Source organism: Moschus berezovskii, chromosome 18, assembly GCF_049115385.1.
Source record: "Moschus berezovskii isolate FMDL1 chromosome 18, NW_MosBer_1.0, whole genome shotgun sequence".
NCBI lineage: Eukaryota > Metazoa > Chordata > Mammalia > Artiodactyla > Moschidae > Moschus > Moschus berezovskii.
Genome location: NC_142477.1, coordinates 40,933,159 through 40,954,044, shown reverse-complemented (window position 1 = coordinate 40,954,044; position 20,886 = coordinate 40,933,159). Strand labels below are relative to the sequence as shown.

General features: G+C 44.0%; 1 protein-coding gene across 2 annotated transcripts in view; it reads right to left on the bottom strand.

The window, feature by feature from the left end:
- The window catches only part of EGFLAM (EGF like, fibronectin type III and laminin G domains), a 197,702-nt gene that overhangs the window by 80,579 nt on the left and 96,237 nt on the right, over window positions 1-20,886 (bottom strand). For both annotated transcript variants that reach the window (XR_008685426.2, XM_055422153.2), the window contains exon 7: window positions 10,424-10,590. Coding sequence is in view for 1 of the 2 variants with exons in the window: in XM_055422153.2 (XP_055278128.2) it covers window positions 10,424-10,590 (167 nt within the window). In the remaining variant the exon portion in view is untranslated. The remainder of the gene's footprint in view (window positions 1-10,423; window positions 10,591-20,886) is intronic.

Sequence of the window (20,886 nt, the reverse complement as noted above, 5' to 3'; positions counted from 1 at the left end):
GGCCTCCACTGATGGACATGAGTTTGGGTAAACTCCGGGAGTTGGTGATGGACAGGGAGGCGTGGCATGCTGCGATTCATGGCGTTGCAAAGAGTCGGACACGACTGAGTGACTGAACTGAACTGAAGGTCCTAATCAGCCTCCACCAACTGTGACTTCCCTTTCTCTCTGACCTCATGTCCTTTCACTCTTCACCCTCACAACCCCCTAACCCAGCCACACAGTCACCCCTGCCCGAACATGAACACCCCAGGATGATCCTTTATCAGGGCTTTAGCATTTACCTTGGAGCTCTCCCTCCAGGTGGATGGATAGACAATAGATAGATCAATGGATACACATCGATCTATCCAGAGAGTTCACCCAGTCCTTCTCACTCAGATGTCACCTTCTCAGGAGGCATATTCTGACTGTACAGAGGCTTCCCTGTTTCATTTTTCTCTGCAGCTCTTTCACCATCTGACATGCTATCTACATTTTTAATGTTATCTCTTCACCTTCTGCCTGCCCTGACTATATTGTAAGGTCCGTGAGCATAGGGATTCATTTTGTCGATTTTGTTCACTACTGAATCCCCGCATCTGAAACAGTGCCTGGCACATAGTGGGCATGAAATCTTTGTTTGAAAGAGTAAATGGATATATCACAAAATAACTTGAGAAGCCGATATTTTTTAGAAACTAGGAATCCCGTGGATGTTAAGAATCAAGTTGAAAACAAGATAGTCACCAACCTGGGATCTTGCCCAGGATCTGTCACCTCAGTTCCCTCAGGTGCTGAATGTGGAGGTGGTGCTTTCCAGCATCACCACTGAGGGCTGAGTTTACAAACCCTCAGTAAATGAATATTGGCTGTGAGACCTCATTATCTCCTGTGTTCAAGGAAATAAACCACAAGCTATTAATACAAATCAGCACTGGCCATCTACCTCTAAAGGATTAAATTATGAATCATGGCCTCTGCTGACCTCCCTCATCCCCTGAAAAGAGTTCAGGGTGGAAATCAGGAATGAAACACCCTGTGCTTTGGGAAAAATGGGCAGACCAGGTCTTCAGATAGATAATTTCGGAAGATTTTATGAGCCCAGTTCTTTTATCTTTTCATATCTACAAAAGCACTAAAATTTTTCATGGTAGCATCTACTCCTTGTGACTAGCACCAACTTTCTGCAAAAAAAAAAAAAAAAAGTGTGCTTGATTGCATGTACTCTCCCTTCCCCAAATCCCATATCCCTTACCTCTTTGGAGCAGTTTCTCAGAGCTATTTTAAATACTGTCTCCTGGGCTATAGTCCTCGTTTTGCACCCAAATAAAACTTAACTCCAACACCCACGTGCATTTTTTCTCAGTTGACAAAGCTACATAGGCAAAGAAGAATGAGATAAGATCTGTGCTCTCTGAGTGAAAGATCAAAAATAATCCATATTTTTGCAATCCATGGAAAAGGTACCATTCTCTTATTATATGAGATGATACTATTACTTCTTGTGAAAGCGTCCCCCCTCTAATCTACCTCTGCTCTGGGTCCTGGGAGGCAGGCCTGTCTGACTTCCTGCTTTATCTGCCTATCCCGGGACACTAGCAGGGGAGTGAAGGAAAGAAGAAAAGAGTCAGAGTATTTGCTCTCCAACTTCCTTCCTAGGAGGTTATTATGGGACACATGTGTGAAAGTCACAACACTTGATCTCCCTATCTCTAGAAGCTGGTAATTGCACCCTCTTGATTTCCTTACATCTACTCAAACTTTTGCAAACAGTCCCTTCACTAAGCTCACTTCAAATTACCCAATTACATAGCCTCTGTTGGGCTTCCCAGGTGGCTCAGTGGTAAAGAATCTGCCTGACAATGCAGGAGCTATAGGAGATGCAGTTTTGATCCCTGAATTGGGAAGATCCCCTGGAGGATGTAATAGCAACCCACGTCAGAATTCTTGTGTGGATAATCCCACAGACAGAAGAGCCTGGTGGGCTACAGTCCACGGAGAAGCAAAGAGTCGACACGCCTTAGCAACTGAGCACGCACAGCCTCTGTTTCCTGCTGGGAGGTGGGAGACACCTGAGATCATTAGAAAAGTCATCCTTCTCCCTAGGTTCCTTCTAATTTGCACATATCTGTTTCCTGTTTGGTGGCAGAATCAGACAAGCCCCATCAGACTCAGCCAGTGGGAACTGTGTCCCTCCCATGTGTCTGTCACTGGGTCGAGCTGATTTCTTCTACTTCCTTCTCTGTGCCTAACCATGATTGCAGCTCTCACTCATCAAAGCATCTAAGTGATTCAGAGGTCTAAATACTAAGAAACAATCCCTATGAAGAATTGTGTAAGAGCAAGGAGTGCTCCCAAGAGCAGAAAAGATGAACCATGAAATGATGAGTACAAAGGAAAGAGAACAAGAGGAATAACAAGGAAATAGGCAGAAACAAAGGAAAAATAGTTAAGAACATCTGTGTGTTACTCATGTCAACATATTAATGTTTCGAAATCCACTGAGCCAGAGTGGAATAAGTCGTATCTGGTTGTTCACCGTGTGGTTGAGAAACTCTAGCTGACTGATCGAAGAGATGCTGCAGCTGAAACTAGAGCATCATCAGTGCCATTTCTTTGGAAAATTAGGTTTTCTTATAATTTGTTTCAGTCTTTCTTCTGGCTCTAGCCGGAGGGGGTAAAACATCGGTGTGCCGATTATAAGTAAATGGATGGTAATGTAGGATGCAGAAAGGCCTCGGAAGAGCAATTAATAGGTAGCAGGTATTTAAGCAGCAAAGTGAATCATTCCCTTTAGAACCAATAAAGTTGCACAAATGAGTGTTGCTCAGCTTTACAGGCATTAGCAGATCAATGGAGCGATTACCTCAAAGGGCACCTAAGTGTAAAATCACACCTGAAATTATGTTTATGCACAAACTGCACATTTAACATGCAGCTATGTCTAGGCGAGGAGGGAAGCAAACGATTTCTTCCTCCTCCTGTTCACTTTTTCATCTTACCTTCTAAAGATTTACAAATCAGTGAAGCTCACCAATTTACAGGCCTGTCCCAAATCCTGGAGTGATGCCAAGCAAAGCCTCTTTTTTCTCTCCCTCTCCCCCTACCCTCTCTGTTGACAACAGTGCAAACCTGTCCAAACACAGGTTACAGGCTCTCCAGGTCTCTTTATCTCAGAATATTCCTGTGAAAATTACGTCACGGAATTTCTATCAAGGGGACAATTCCCTTCAGTTCAGTTCAGTCGCTCAGTCGTGTCCGACCCTTTGCAACCCATGAATCACAGCACGCCAGGCCTCCCTGTCCATCACCAACTCCCAGAGTTCACTCAAACTCATGTCCATTGAGTCGCTGATGCCATCCAGCCATCTCATTCTCTGTCGTCCCCATCTCCTCCTGCCCCCAATCCCTCCCAGCATCAGGGTCTTTTCCCGTGAGTCAACTCGTCGCATGAGGCGGCCAAAGTATTGGACGCACTAATTAATCCATTGCAATTTTGACAAAATTGCTACAAAATAGAGGATTTCTTAAACTTCCTGGAGAATCTCCTAAAATTTTGGGGGAAAACCCCGGCATTATACTACAGAGATCAGCAAACTACATCCCATAGGCCGAATCTGGACAGCTACCTGTTTTTCTAAAACACATGATTGTTGAAATAAATTTCTAGGCGTATGATGAAGCCAATTCTGCCAGGGTTTCTACATCAGCAACGCCAAACTTAAGGTAACTTTCATATCCCTGAAAATGTTCCACTTGACCAAATATACAGTCTACAGGCACACCTCACTTTATTATACTCCACAGATAATGTGTTTTTTACAAATTGAAGGCTTGTGGCAACCCTATGTCGAGCAAGTCTATTGGCACAATTTTTTCAAAAGAATTTGCTTACTTTGTGTCAGATTTTGGTAAATCTTGCTGGTTTGACCTCAAAACTTACTTCAGACCACTAAAACATACTTCATATCAGCAATAAGGTTGATTCCTAGAGAGATTATACCAGCCACAACATTTCCTTAAGCCAAAATCTAACCTAGAACAAGGCTGACAGTGAAGAAGCTGCAGAAGAAAAATTTGAAGATCCAGTGACTTCAAGTCCTAGGAGAACAGCTCAGGGCACAGAGTCATAACAAAAAAGTGACACACCAGCTGGTGGGCACCTACGTGAGTCACACCATCCTTCAGTAACTATGCAAGGAGGAAATGAGTATCAACCTCACCTTCATTTTGAAAAAGGTGGGCAGATGTCATAATGTCTGTTTCACATGTATTTCCTCAAAATAATCTTGAGAAGTAGAAAATATTACCTGCCTCAGACATTACTGTACCCATTTTTAGAGATATGGACACTGAGGCCCAGGGAGATTAAATGATTTTCCAAGAAGGTCTCACAACCAGGTCATGAAAGGACAGTTCCCCTGGCCCTCAGACACAGCCATGGCTGCCAGATTCTGCTCTGTGCAAAGGTACAGTGTTAGTGGGCATTGAGGAGCTTTCAATGGTTGGTGGGAACTTTTCATAGACACTGACCGAAGGTTGTATGAAAGCTGCCAGAGGGTGATGGATGATAAGTCATGGAAATTGTGGAAAAAGTTGGTTCCAGGCCCTTCCTTAATGTTCCTACCACCCCAGTGGTGCCACAGGCTCTGCCTCTACTGGCTTCCTCGCTACTCACGACTACGGTCAATGCAAGGCACTGCCACCAAACACAAGCCCTTCTAGTGACTGGGGATGATGGACATCTGTTTTGTGGCTACATATATGAGACCACGTACCCAGGAGCCCCAGCATGCCGAGCTGGTCTCTGGAAAGAGAATCAGGTAATTACAAAGGTTCTAATCTCAGAGCAAAACTAGGCAAAAGCCAGAAGACTCTTGCATGACAAAAAGGCGCAAACTTCCCCAGGGGATCTTCTCAACCCAGCAATCAAACCCGGGTCTCCAGCAGCGCAGGCGGATTCTTAACCAGCTGAGCCACAAGGGAAGCCCAAGAATACTGGAGTGGGTAGCCTATCCGTTCTCCAGGGGATCTTCCTAACCCAGGAATTCAACCGGGGTCTCCTGCAGTGCAGGCCGGTTCTTTACCAGCTGAGCTATCAGGAAAGCCCCCCCAACAGATACACACCCAGCAACAACTGAACACACAGCGATGTCTGAGTGAGCAGGTCAGCGCGGCAGGAAGGGCGAGATGGGTTGGTGGGGAGGCGAGGAACACCATGGAGTCAGGTGGACAGTGTTGCAGAAAGCTGATTGATTGGGGCCAGGTTAGACTGTCTCGGTTCAGCAAAAGAGGAAGTTTCTGAAACTGGAAGAACATGGATGGTGGGGAGAAGAGTATGGCAACGACCTAACACCATCATACCTCCCTACAAGGTCTCTGAGGATCTGAGACCACAATGAGACATGTGAGCACCAAAAGGAAAATGGACTCTGATTTAGCATAGAAGCGCTAAAGCTTATTCTAATGATTAAGAAGGAACACAGGCGTGAAGTAAGGACTTGATCTGAAAGAGTCACTGCCTTGAACGTAGACTCCCCCGCTTTGCTTCCTCCCGCCTTTCCTCCTTGCCGGCCTTCCTTTCTTCCCGTCTTCCTCCTTCCCTCGCTCTCTGACTCCACTTTGTTCTCACTTGCGTCTCACTGCAATTCCGGGAGCTCGACTTTCCCGATGAACCTGGCCAATGGGGAAACCCGCTTTTGGCCTGCTGGGCCTCTAGACCAACTTTCTCCTCACATCTTCCTTTGAATTTCCCGGATGGCAGCAGCAGAAAGCTATCAGTCTCCAAAGCAGTCACAGGCTCTTGGCTGGTGAAGTGGAATTCAGTCATTCACGTACTCGGTCGATGTTGATTAAGAACCTACAATACTTTGGCCACCTTTGGCGACGAGTTGACTCACTGGAAAAGACTCTGATGCTGGGAAGGATTGGGGGCGGGAGGAGAAGGGGACGACAGAGAATGAGATGGCTGGATGGCATCACCGACTCTGTGGACATGAGTTTGAGTGAACTCCGGGAGTTGGTGATGGACAGGGAGGCCTGGCGTGCTGTGATTCATGGAGTCACGGAGAGTCGGACACGACTGAGCGACTGAACTGAACTGGACTGGACTGAACTTGTACAGGGTATTGGGAACACGACCTTGATTAAGTCACTGCAACTCCATATGGAGCTTATCCTGGAGGAGGAGACAGCATTGCATCGTTTCGGGCAGTGAAAGGGCTGCAGAGAAGCAGGGAATGGGGCTGAGGAAACAGGGTGAGAAGTTTCGAGAAGCTTGTCTGGGGAAGTGACATTTGAGCTATGGTCTTAAAGAAGAAAGGCAGGGAGGTCATGGGGACACGGAAAGATTGGGGAGAGACAGTTCCAATCAGAGAAAACAGCAGGTGCATAGGCCTCAAGGCAGAACGAAGTAAAATGACTTTTGCTGGGAACAGAAGAACACCTTTTACTAGGGACTGCCCTGAGGATATCAATTTCACGTCACCAAAAAACTTACTGGTTCTTTCTCTGCTTATATCATGAGGATAGGATACGAGAAATTAAATGCTTTAGGGTGGTAGCACCAAGTTCTGTTCCCAGGGAAGGTTATACAATCCTAGAGTTGGTTACACATGTAAGTGACTTTTCGTTTCATTTGTCGATGGGAAAAAAAAGAAAACACATGACTTCTGCCACTTCTATTGTTTACGGTTCATATCCTTTATTACTTGTCCCATCCTTCTTAATCCAAGGTGAGCTTGGATCCCAGAGAATAAGTGACCACCAGACAGGGAGAATACAGGACATATTACAATGTCACACTTGTGCACCGGTGTCCGTGAGGTTCCATGAGCCCCCTGTTCTGACTGGCTCATTTATAAGATCAACCAAGGGAAAAAAGAATGCCATGGAACAATAGGCAAATTACAATGGCTGATGGTATTTCTTTCTTGAAGAAGACAGGTATCATAGGACGGGGTAAAGAGTGAGGCAGAGTGATCATCATCTCTGTATTTCCTTAGAGGAACAGAATTAGGAGCTGACGTGTGGACAAATCCCTGCTGACAGCATGGACTCAATACGGCTGGCATCTTTGTCATTCAAGGTCTGAAATGATCTAGTTCTCAGTAGAGAACCTGGATTTTTCCTTCCTGTCCTACTTGGAAGGTTGTGGAGCTAAGGTGTGGATGCTGAACACACATCACAATTCCCTGGTGAAGCCATCGAAACCCTCCATCTTCCTCATTCAGGCTGTGCACCAGTGAAGGAAAACACTGGTCCTGGCTCTGAGCTACAGACTCAGAGCACCCGAGACCTGCCAACTGACCCCAGTTAAGCAACTAAGCCGCTAACAGGGTCCTGCACTAAAAGGTCCAGAGGAAGCCAACATTTTGAAAGTTAATAGGGGCGATGTGTTATATTTTTTTTAGGAAAGGTGGTGGATGCAAGCATGAAAAAGATGACAGAGGAACCCACCAAGTGGTGGTGTAGAGGGGTGGGGATCTAGGGGTTCCCATGGGGTCTTCTGATCCTTGATAGTCAACTTGAATGTCCATTCTGAGGTTCACTGCTCAGGGAGCAAAGTGGGCGTGAACCAAGAAAAAGTCCACACAGGAAAGATTTAGAGGTGAGGAAAAGCAGGAAATGTGAGAAAGGGAAGCCCAACATGTGGAAATACTCATCTCACAGATTCCTTTAAGAGGTGTTCAAAATGTTTAATAGCTTCTTGGCTTGGGTCTAACCAATTACAAGGGCTGCCAGCTGTAAACTACCAGGGCTATACCCATGCCTAACCGGAAGAATTTCAGACCTGTATGAATGTTTTACTTACCTTTTGGTATGTACAATATACCTTACAGGTTTTGAAAGAAAAAAAATCCTTAGAGGTTTGTTCTGCGCTGTCAGAACTTCTTAGTCCATAGATTCTACAAAGACTGTCCTTGTGTTTTATTGAATTGCAAACCTTACCTTTCTTATGCTACTCTGCACTAGAAGAATAAGAACCTTGTTTAATTTGAATCTCACACAGGGAAGTGACTTTAGCAGTCAGCCAAACCCAAGTTCAAATCCTGCCTTTGCAATTATAATTCTTGGCTAAATACATAATCTTTCAAAGACTCAATTTTTGAAAATCTATAAAAAGGGATGCTATTCCTCAAGCACAGGATTTTTGCAAGGATTAAAATAGGGTTTCCTAGGTAAGTGCTCCAGATGGCGTCAGCTCTTAGGAGGCTTTCCCAGTGGTACCTCTGCTGGTCGGACTTTATTGTAATTCCAATAAGGGCTACTTGGTAATTAGGCATTTTTATATATGGAATAGTGGGTTTGGAGGTAAAATAATAGTCCAGACAAACAGCAGAATAAGAAGTATGAATGTGCCAGAATACAGAGTTTTCTAAAACACTAAAAATGATCACAACAAAAATATCATAACTGAAATACCAATTACAGCACATTCTTACATATCATGAAACAGGCCATTTAATAAATTCCATTTCTGTTATTCTGATTTGAGTAACCATATTTATGTAAAAACAGCTAAATTGGATTTAAGACTATTTCACAGCTGAGTTTTCACTCAATCAGCCACATTTCCTGCACACAACTACTTTGAAATGATAAAATTTTACTGCACATGGGAGACCAATTGTTGCAAAATGTTATACATCTGTAAAGCACTTTCACATACCTTATCCCACTTAATTCACAAAGCTGGCATCCACCAACGGGGAAATAATTATCAAAAACTCAAAGACCAGTCTAGTGTTTCAGTTTAAAAAAAAAAGTTCAAGAGATGCCCCACTCATGCCCCCTCCCAACTCCAGTTGTTCTAGCTCATTCTTCTATTTTCTTGTCTCTGTGGAGAAGGAGATACTAGGGATGGAAGGAAAGAAGTGAGCATGGGGCAGCTCACAAAATGGAAGCAGAAGAGTTGGACGCTGGGGAAGGGTGGGTGGGCGCACAGCACAGAGTGCCTCCTCAGTTTATAACACCAAAAGACAAACTACCTGTCTCAAAGCACAGGCAGACCCTGAGGCTTGACTCAGCTACTGTTGTCCCAATTTTTGGCCATGCATCACGAAGTTTAACCAAAGATTACAGCATAGATCTCATCCAGCAAGAGTGGAAGGTGGCCCTGTTTCAATTTGAAATAAAACTGTTAGCCTTTCTTCTAGAGAGAAGTTCCATCCTTACCACCTAACTGGGGGGTTTTAGCTTCCAAATTCTAAAGAAGAGCAGGGGAACAATTGCTGGGTGATTGTTGTCATACTGTATGTAGGGTGTGTGGAGGCTGTGGCCCCACCATATCCCCCAACAATTCAATCTGAAAGAGCCCTCATGTTCAAGATTAAGGTAAAAGCTGTTTTCAGAAGAGCCAGAATCCCAGGGGCTTAGGGAACTTGGTGAATCACCACCCCTGGAAACAGCAGGTGGGCAAGGAAGTCCATTACTGGACTGCTGTGTGGGGAGAGGGGAGGACTTTATTCAGATGAACTAATCAATAAACACAGGGCTCTGTGCTGGCCAGGGGCAAGCCTGTGAAAGTGTTAAGTCAGCTTCTTTTCGGAGAGCACCATTTTTGGGTAAAGAATGGGATGTTCTCAGGGATGATAATAGGGCTCTTTAGACACAAAAACCTGGAAGAACTTAACTGGCAAAATTGATGAGACGTCTTCAGACAAAAGAAGTGCAATAGTTCTGAGATCTCCCCAAGACATAGGGTACTAGGTTTATGTACGTGTACCCCCCACTTCCAAAAGACAAAGGTTTCCTAGCCAGATTGGCAAGGTGGACTAAGCAATCAAAATGGAGTTCTTGAATCATGTGGGAGCTTCTTAAACCCCAGACCATAATCAGACTCTGACTTTTCACAGACCTTCCAGATGATGTGATGGACTGGCCCAAGCCTTCCCCAGCCTCCCAGAGAGGGGGCTATGCCATTGGCAGGACCCCCAGCTACACGTCAGCCTGCTAGCCAGCTTGCATCCTCCCTGACCATCCTTCAGAGTGACCGATTTTACTTGGGCATCTTTGATTTCCTGGTGAAGACTAACCCTGATTGGTCTTGGATCAGTATTTTTTCTCCTATGATTCAAAGCTAAATCCATCTTTTTACAAGATGAAAAGGGAGTGGGGCTGGGGAGGCTGCACATCGTCTTGGTATGTAGTCTGTTCTGTGCTCATGAAAGGAAACTGACCTCAAACTCCCTAAGGATAATGCAAAAATAAACCTTCTGCTGACCTCCTGTACATAGAAGCAGCCTGGCCCTGTTGAGTGCCTCGTACTTCCAAAGGGGTGAGAAAACCGCAGAATGAAAGGCTGAGGACAGCCCCACCGCAGGCAGCCCTGCTGTGGGGAGCTAAGAAACCTCGGCCAATCGGGTCCTCAGGAGGCAAGCCCAGCAAGGCAGCTGTGTCTGTCTGTCTGTCTGTCCTTCAGAGGGGCTGCGGTACTCACGGGCAGTTCGGATGGTGCTGCTGGGCTGACTTCGAGGGCTGGGACCATACGGATTCACGGCCCTCACAGCAAACTGGTAGTTGGTATCAGGATCGAGGCCCTTGATAACCATGGAATCCATCTGGATCTGTTCTTGGATTGAGGTCCAACTCTTGTCGAAATCTGGCCTTTATTGATTAAAACAAAAAAAAAAGGAAAGCTGAATGAAAAACAGTAGTTTAGGAACAGCGGAAAAAACGGAAGCTTGCTGGCTATGCAAACTAACAGCGTTTGAACACTGGAAGCAAGATTTATAAAAATGAGTGAACATTTCCTGCCGAAAGTCATCTTGATTTGACATCACAGGGAAAAATTTGCAGGTCCTTGCTGATAAAAGCAAGCAGATCATTTTTAGGGCCAGTGTTCAGTGCTGTTTAAAGATAACTGGCTTTTCCTTGCATGGCCTTGACTGTGGTGAAAAGATTCCCATATAGGAGTTCATTTTCAAGGACTCTGCCTGCCAGATGTTTCATAAACAAGCCTTCCCCTGACAGTCCCTGTTCCCAGGGGTCAGGAGAGCACATATTCTATCTATTCACAATCTGTTTGCAAAATAAACAAATATAAATTTTTAGGGCAACTAGTTGTGTGAACTGCCATGGGAAAACCCAAGAAGACTCTGTTCACAGCCATTCTTACTCTTCACAAAATTGCACAACTGTGCCAACTTGCTGAACGTTCACACGTCCTTCTGAGAACCCTATAGAGTGCAGACCTTGACTTAGAGCTTCCACCTAAGGGACAATATACAGGGGTTAAGAGAACAAGTTCTGGAGCTAGACTGAGCCATTCAAATCCTGCCTCTATTGTTCACTAGCTGCTATTTCTCCCCTTTAAGTCTCTAGTTTCTCATCTGTAAAATGGGGTGATAAAAGTACCTACTTAAGAGGGCCGTCATAAAGGAGAAATGAGCTCTGTATCCTCAGCAACGGTGCCTGGCATTGTAACCGAGCAGGACCTCATGGGACCTTCCCAGTACAAGACCCCCACTCCCTAATGTTCTCAGCCTGCCTTCTGGCTGTAGAAAAACTCTGTGTGTGTGTTCATTTACTAAGTTGTGTCTGGTTCTTGGTAACTCCATGGACTGTAGCCCACCACGCTTCTCTGTCTATGGAATTTTCCAGACAAGAATACTGGAGTGAGTTGCCATTTCCTCCTCTAGAGAATCTCCCTGACCCAAGGATAGAACCCATGTCTCTTTCCTAAATCTCCTGCATTGGCAGACAGATTGTTTACCACTTGAGCCATCTGGGAAGCCCAGAAAAATTTTAGTCAAAGAATAAATGTAATCAGAGAAGTGAGACAATGCAGAAAGAAAGAAAAAAAAGTCAAACAAGATAAAATAATAGTAGCTAAGCCATTTTAAAAAGTCAAGGAATTTTAGTTCCCCCTCAAGGGCTTCCCTGGTGCCCAGCTGGTAAAGAATCCTCCGGCAATGTGGGAGACCTGGGTTGATTCCTGGGTTAAGATTGCCTGGAGAAGGGAACGGCTACCCACTCCAGTATTCTGGCCTGGAGAATTCCATGGACCATATAGTCCATTGAGTTGCAAAGAGTTGTACATGACTGAGCGACTTTCACTTCACTTCACTTCAGGGGATATAGATAATATCCTGAGCCATGTCTTTTGAGCTGTTTTGCAGCAACTGAAACCCTCACCAGGCGAAGATGTTAACTGTATGCTGCCCACAAGCACACAGATCCAAGACCATCTGGAACCAGAAGGTTGATGATATTGACTCCTGATTACCTCACCACTAACCAATCAGAAGAATGTCCAGGAGCTGGGCACACACCCTACAACCCCTTCCCATACATGTTTAAAAACCTTTCCCTGAAAGTCTTCAGGACTTTTAAACACTAGCTACCCTGGATGCCTTGATTGGCTCCTGCAAAAAACATTGCACTTCCCTTCACCACAGCCCAGTAGCAGTGGATTGGCTTTACTGAGCCCAATAAGAGGACTCACGTGTGGTTCGGTAACATCATCATATAGTAAACACTCAGCATGGATCAGCATTATGTAAGGGATGTACCCAGCTCACAGCTGACAGGCAGCCCTGGGCCACCTGCTAACTCTATATACCTGTGAACTTCAATACAGTAGCACTAGCCTGGTGGCTAATCAGTACTTGAAATGCGGCTCATTTAAATCGGGAAATGCTATGAGTGCAAAATGGACAATGGATTTTTTTAAGTGTAAAATATTTCATTAATATTTATATGGATTATGTGTTGAAATGAAAATATTTTAGATTCAGTGGGTTAAAAAATACATTATTAAAATTAATTTCCTTTGTTTCATATTATTTTTTAAATGACCATATTAAAAAACTTAAAATTTCATATAGGCTTGCATTTTCTAATGGACAGTGCTGTTCTATATGGACTTCCTAGTTGGAGGGAGAAAGGAAAGCTTTTCAGCTGGTGAGAACTGCAAAATAAAATTTGGGAATATTTGTGCATGGCTGAGGGACAGTGCAAATGGCCTAACTGGAATGGAGGATTTTTATTAATAACTAACAATAACTATCATTTATCCTGTTCTTGTGAAGTATCAAGTATTTTTCTAATACTTTTTAACTCATTTACTTCTCAAAATTACCCTATGAAGTAGGTATTAAAATTAAATATCTCCACTTTCTTTGAAGAGGAAATTAAGGCACAGAAAGGGTAAGTAACTTGCCTGAGGTCACACAGCTGGTAAACGTGAGGCCTACGTGGGTTGATGGGAGACGATTAGACCAAGATCTTTGATGATGAATGAAAAATTGGGGTGATAGTGGTTGCAGGGATTAGGCTCCATCTTAGTTTGCTCCCTGACCAACTTCTCAGCTCTTCAATTGTTCAACACTTCTGCTCACAGATGTTTAGAGGAATGTGTATGTGCGTGCAAGCATGTGTGTATGTGTATGCTCAGTTGTGTCCGACTCTTTGCGACCCCATGGACTGTAGCCCACCAGGCTCCTATGTCCATGGGACTTTTCAGGCAAGAATGCTAGAGTGGGTTGCCATTTCCTTCTCCAGGGGATCTTCCCAACCCAGGTATCAAGCCCGCATCTGATTGCTCATCTCCTGTGTCTCCTGCATTGGCAGGCAGATTCTTTACCACTGCACCACTTGGGAAGCCCCATTTAGAGGAAGGCAGGAAGCAAAAAGATTGACATCTGTCGTTTATGAACTTAATAGGCAAGCAAATAAACACTCATTTTGCTGAAAGGAGATGCATGGACAGTGCATGGATTTCTCAAACGTGTGCTCTCCTAGCTTTTCATTAGCAAGAATTGATGAGAGACAGATGGAGTCCTAGAGCCCAGTAAAGGTTGTTTCTGTGGGCTAACTGTGCTGATGAAGAGTTTATGGGACTCATATCTCACAAGAATTCATGTGTTTGGAGAAGCAGAGGTCACAGGGGATGGCCACTGGAGGAAGTAGGGCTCAGTTCTCTTTCGACTTTCCTTTCCCTAAAGATGGACTTCTCATGTAAACAAACTCTGCCATTGAAGAGAAAACCTTAGTGAGTGGAAGGAAACACATTTACAAACTCAAATTAAAACAAAATCACTTCGCAGAGGAAAGTCATAGGGGATGCCCAACAATAAAGTCAGGAAAGATGTGATCTTTAGATAAAACTCTTCTGTTATCCTTTGCTAAGCTTCCCTTGTGACATTTATAGAAGAAAGGACTTGCAACTGCTCTCAAAATGTGTCATTGTCCACCCAGGGCTGCCTGCAAATATCTGAAGCATTCTTCATTGTTCAACAGTTTCCCAGCTCCCCCTGCAAGATTTTGTATTTGTTCATTTAATGCAAGAAAGAAAGTCATATCTTCAGTGAATAAGAGTTTGACATTATTAACATTTCATCTCATTGCATACACCGAGAGGAAAGCTCATGTAGATTGAATAGCAGTTCAAAACCGTTAACATTTTGCCTCTGACTTTGTCATGAGTTTTGCATTTAAATATTTGTAGAGTCTCTTGGCGTACAAAAGTGCAAAGGTGAAGTTGAGAGAGAGAGATAATCAGGCAAAAGTATTGTCTTCAGTTCAGTTCAGTTCAGTCACTCAGTCGTGTCCGACTCTCTGTGACCCCATGAATCACAGCACGCCAGGCCTCCCTGTCCATCACCAACTCCCGGCGTTCACTCAAACTCATGTCCACAGAGTCAGCGATGCCATCCAGCCATCTCATTCTCTGTCATCCCCGTCTCCTCCCACCCCCAATGCCCCCTAGCCTTAGTGCATCCTCAAATAATAGTTTTATCTTTTTTCCACTAAGTAAAATCATTGTATTCTAACTACAAAGTTGCCAGTCAAATCACCATAGCAACATTAGCCTGCCAATTTCCCCAATCAGAAAAGGCTAGAGGGGAAGATGCAGACTAAGACAAGTGCTGTCATCCCAGGTAAAGACGGCTGCTGCTGCTGCTGCTAAGTCGCCACAGTCGTGTCCGACTCTGTGTGACCCCATAGACGGCAGCCCACCAGGCTCTGCCATCCCTGGGATTCTCCAGGCAAGAACACTGGAGTGGGTTGCCATTTCCTTCTCCAATGTGTGAAAGTGAAAAGTGAAAGTGAAGTCGCTCAGTCTTGTCCGACTAGTAGCGACCCCATGGACTGTAGCCCAACCAGGTTCCTCTGTCCATGGGAGTATGGCTAGCCAGGAGCAAAGCAGGCACTTAAACACTCACAAAGAGTGGGAAGGGTTGGGTTGTGCATCCTGTATCTCAGGAGGCCAGTAGGACAGCTTTGGAAGGTGGTTGGGCAGCGGAAGTCAGAGGGAACAGATACAATTCTGTCAGCAGTGACTATTCAAAACCCAGTTAGCTGATTCAAGTAATCAAGACTCACTCATGTTTGGGTAGCAAGAAGCATTGCCACTGGCAATGTTAGCATCAGCCTGGTTATCAGGAATCTTAAGCCATAGTTTGGTCCCAGTGTCTAAGGGTTCTCAAAAATTACATGCAAGATTCTATGTGTGAACGTCATTTCATTTTCCTAAGTAAAGGGTCCTCAGTCTCTTATCAGATTCTCAGATATAATCATGATCCCGAAAATTTTAGCTGTCACTGTCTAGTCCAGTCTCTCATTCTACCTGTGTCGATACTGAAGGAAAATAATTTATCCAAGGTCATAAAACCACAGGCTGGTATATATTTCTGTTTTATTTCCTTTCTTTGGCATTCTGACCAGCTTGACTATTGCCAAGTTCACCCTTAGTGGACAATCATTTTTCTTGGTATCATCAAACCCAGTGGGTGGCTGCCTTCGTCTCTTCACTTGGCAAGTGATTAATGATTATCAGCCTTGCATCCATCAAGGAAGCTATATTCTGGGAGGCTCTAAGGAACTATAAACGCAGTTCTATTTTCAGAGAGTTTACAATCTAATTGGCAGATAATACATTTAAGGACCAGCAGGAAGCCAGTGCAAAGTCACATATTTTGAGAGCTATATTTTTGAATGGGTCAATGTGAACTGACATCCTGGGGAAACAACATAAGACTAGGAAGAATTTAAGCTAGATTTCAAATATATTGGGGTTTTGATACCTGGAAAGCAACAGAACATCTCTGGGTGCAATATTAGTTCTATGTATGGTGTGGATAAATTAAGCACCAGCTACATGGGGTCGCGGAGAGTCGGACACGACTGAGCGACTGAACTGAACTGAACTGACATGTAAAGTACACTGTGGGATATTCAAAGACAATAAATAATATGGGTCCCTAATATGAATGATCAATTAATCTAAATGAAAGATGGGTATAATATATAAAAACATTAGCCATAAGTAAGTAGGTAAGTGAACATATGGCACCTCTCTGCATATCACACATAGTCAAAGCTTTCCTTATTCTCTACCAATCTGTCAGGTTACCCAATGATCCTCACTTGCTCCCATTAATCTAGCTATCCATTGGGTTTATTCAAAAATTTATTTATGACTTTTGTGTTTGTTATTGTAATTGTGTCATTAGAAGACTCTTGAGAGTTCCTTGGACTGCGAGGAGAGCCAAAAAGTCCATTTTAAAGGAGATCAATCCTGGGTGTTCATTGGAAGGACTGATGCTGAAGCTGAAACTCCAATACTTTGGCCACCTCATGTGATGAGTTGACTCACTGGAAAAGTCTGATGCTGGGAGGGATTGGGGGCGGGAGGAGACGGGGACGACAGAGAATGAGATGGCTGGATGGCATCACCGCCTCGATGGACATGAGTTTGAGTGAACTCTGGGAGTTGCTGATGGACAGGGAGGCCTGGCGTGCTGTGATTCATGGGGTCGCAAAGAGTCGGACACGACTGAGCGGCTGAACTGAACTGAACTGAATGCAATATTATATAAACTAGTGAATATGAGTAAAAAAATATAGGTGATAGCTATGTTAATGCTTTTGAAAGACTTGGTAAAGCTGAGCCACTAAAATACAACTGCCTTTGAAGTAAGTGAAACCAAGACAACTATAAAAAAACAGTGAAAAGATTATAAAATTCCAGAAGAATTTGCGATCAGGTAACTTCGCAAGTGACTTTAAAATTCTAACTTGAAAACAATGTAAGTAGAAATTGTAGATGATACCTTATAAGTATGGTTAAAACGTCTATATTATCAAAAGTAATCTACACATTCAATGCTGCTGCTGCTGCTAAGTCGCTTCAGTCATGTCCGACTCTGTGCGACCCTATGGACAGCAGCCCACCAGCCTCCTCTGTCTACAGGATTCTCCAGGCAAGAATACTGGAGTGGGACACATTCAATGCAATCCCTATTAAACTTCCAATGCCATTTTCACAGAAATAGAAAAAAAAATAGCAGCAAACCAAATCTGATAGCACATTAAAAGAATCTTACATGATCGAGTGGAATTTATCCCCGGGATGAAAGAATGGTTCATTGTAAGCAAATCAGGAAGTCTGATACACCACATATTAAAAAGCAGAGACATTACTTTGTCAACAAAGGTCTGTCTACTCAAGGCTATCGTTTTTCCAGTAGTCATGTATGGATGTGAGAGTTGGACTATAAAGAAAGCTGAGCGCAGAAGAATTGATACTTTTGAACTGTGGTGTTGGAGAAGACTCTTGAGAGTCCTGTGAACTATAAGAAGATCCAACCAGTCCATCCTAAAGGAAATCAGTCCTGGGTGTTCATTGGAAGGACTGATGGTGAAGCTGAAACTCCAATATTTTGACCACCTGATGGGAAGAGCTGACTCATTTGAAAAGACTCTGATGTTGGGAAAGATTGGCAAGAGGAGAAGGGGACAACAGAGGATGAGATGGTTAGATGGCATCACCGACTCAATGGACATGAGTTTGAGTGAACTCCGGGAGTTGGTGATGGACAGGGAGGCCTGGTGTGCTGCAGTTCATGGGGTCGCAAAGAGTCGGACACGACTGAGTGACTGAACTGAACTGAATTGATGCACCACATTAACAGATTGAAGGAGAAAAACAGATTACTGTCTCAATAAAAGCAGAGAAAGCACTTGACAAAATTCTACATGCTTCATGGTAAAAACTCTTAACTTATGTACAGAAGAAATTACCTCAACATAATAAGGGCCATGGGATTCCCTAGTAGCTCAGTGGTAAAGAATCCATCTACCAATGCAGGAGATATAGGCGCAATCCCTGGGTGGGGAAGATCTCCTGGAAGGGGCATGACAACCTACTCCCGTATCCTTGGCTGGGAAATGCCAGGGACAGAGGAGCCTGGTGGGCTACAGTCCATAGGGTCGCAAAGAGTCAGACACGACTCAGTGACTAAAACAACAACGACAAAGGCCGTACATGACAAACCCACAGCTAACATCATACTCCGCCGTCAAAAGCTAAACAAGTCTCGCCTAAGATCAGTAACAGGGTGAACAAAGGTGCCCACCCTGACCATTTCTATGAAACTAGTACTAGAGGTTCTAACCAGGGCAATTACACAAGAAAAAGAAATAAAAGCCGTCCAAACTGGGAAGGAAGAAGTTAAACTGTCTCTGTTTACAGATGACATCAGTTCAGTTCAGTTCAGGCGCTCAGTCGTGTCCGACCCTTTGCGACCCCATGAATCACAGCACGCCAGGCCTCCCTGTCCATCACCAACTCCCGGAGTTCACGCAAACTCATGTCCATCGAGTCGGTGATGCCATCCAGCCATCTCATTCTCTGCCATCCCCATCTCCTCCCACCCCCAATCCCTCCCAGCATCAGAGTCTTTTCCAGTGAGTCAACTCGTCTCATGAGGTGGCCAAAGTATTGGAGTTTCAGCTCATGCAAAGGAAACCTTAAACACTCACCCAGAACTAATGAACAAATTCAGTAAAGTTGCAAGATACAAAAAAATAAAAAAGTCAGTTCTGTTTCTATACACTAACCAACTACCTGAAAAAGAAGAGCTTTAGGAAATCCAAATAGTTTCTTGGAACATGGCCTCATAAGACATTTATGACAAAACAAAAATGTAAGACCATCTCGTATGCAGAAACAAAAGGTCAAAACCACCTCAAATGATAAATGATAAATGTAAAATCTTACATTAGGGCTTTTTTTTAGAAAGCAAATGGCACAGATATAGAGAAAACCCAGTGTGACAAAGATCTATGGGGAAGCAGGGGGTACTGATCACAAACTCAATATGAATTCTCTGGACAACCTGCTGTTGAGTGTTCATATCCTGGGAAAAAATGGCTTTCTAGGTTGATCACTTGGCAGAAGTGCTCTAGACCCATTTCCACTGAGGCAGAGTTCAAATGACTGGTTATTGTCTGGCTTGAGTTAGAGAGAATACAGTGAACACAGGCTAGTATCTTTAGATGAGAGATAAGACGGTCAAATGGAGATGGTGAAAACGCCTTCAGTGTTTTTCATATCAGAATAGGAGACCCAATAATTCCTTACAAGGAGACCAACAGCAGTGCCTTATAAAGAAGACCCCTCAATGGCAATTAAGAATGGTTGACAACAAAGTCAACTGCATAGAGAACTGAGCTCTGCATTGGTGGCTGTCTTGAAGCAGAGGTTGGGTAACGATCAATCAGAAATGTAACCAGCTACTTTCTGAACACAGTCAGAGGTTGGACTTCATTCAACATCTCTGACCTCAACTCACAGTAAGAAATACATTTTTGCAAAGCAACCCAATATACCTATTCATATATGTATACTATATGACTTATACGTGAGCACACAGCTGAAAGAAAACTTTTAAGAAAAATTACTGATCCTTATTGTTACTCACTTTACTATTTTCTCTTCTTTTCCTTTCTCTCTCTCTTTTTTTTAATGCTGCTTCCCAGGTGGCACTAGTGGTAAAGAGCTTGCCTTTCAACGCAGAAGATGTAAGAGACCTGGGTTCAGTCCCTGCGTACGGAAGATCCCTGGAGGAGGGCACACAACCCCCCCAGTATTCTTGCCTGGAGACTCTAGTGGACTGAGGACCCCGGCAGGGCCACACAGAGTTGGACATGACTGAGGAGACCTAGCACCGTACAGCACACATGCTCTAGACACAGCACTCTGTACAGCACTGTTTGCAACAGTTTTGAATGACCCGCAATAAGACACACTGAACACTGTGAAACAAACACAACTGAAACTCGTTTCACAACATAATTCTTACTTTTATTATGTGTGATGCCCTCTGATCTTTTCTTTTCTGTTCCACTTTACTTTCAAAAAACTGTTGGTCAGGACACCTTCAACTGATTTCTCTACCTTCTAATGAGTCCATGGGTTGAGAACCCCTTCTCTGGAAAGTTTGAGCTGAGGTGAGGAGTGACATTCAAGCATGTTACAGACATTAACTAGGAAACAGGACTGCTGCTGCTGCTGCTGCTAAGTCGCTTCAGTCGTATCCAACTCTGTGCGACCCCATAGACGGCAGCCCACCAGGCTCCCCCGTCCCTGGGATTCTCCAGGCAAGAACACTGGAGTGGGTTGCCATTTCTTTCTCCAGGAAACAGGACTAAGAATGGTTAAATCCTAAGAAATGCTTAGGTTAAATGCTAAGAAAATTCTTTTGAGAGTGGAATTTGTTGGAGCAGAAAACAGCCCTCTAGGGGATTCATAGAACATCCAGAGTCGCCTTGACGGTGGAGGCCACTCTTCGGGGCCTGAGACAGAGTGGACCAAAAGCCTAATTACAGTACAATCCAAGATACATGTGTCCTCCTTCCCTCAATATGGGACCTGGCATTCCATGATTTGATGTTTACTAGAGGCCCCTGGATTATTTGGAAGCTCCTTCCTTCAATATTTTCTTTCATGTTATTCCTTCCAAGCATCATTTCCAAAACAGAATTGAAACGATTCTTCTCTGGACTCTCTCACCTCTTAACTCTGATTCTACCATTACACTGAATATATTACCCTCTAATTTAATTTTATATTTCTGTCTTCCCTAGTAGGCTGTGAGCTCATTAACATGCTTA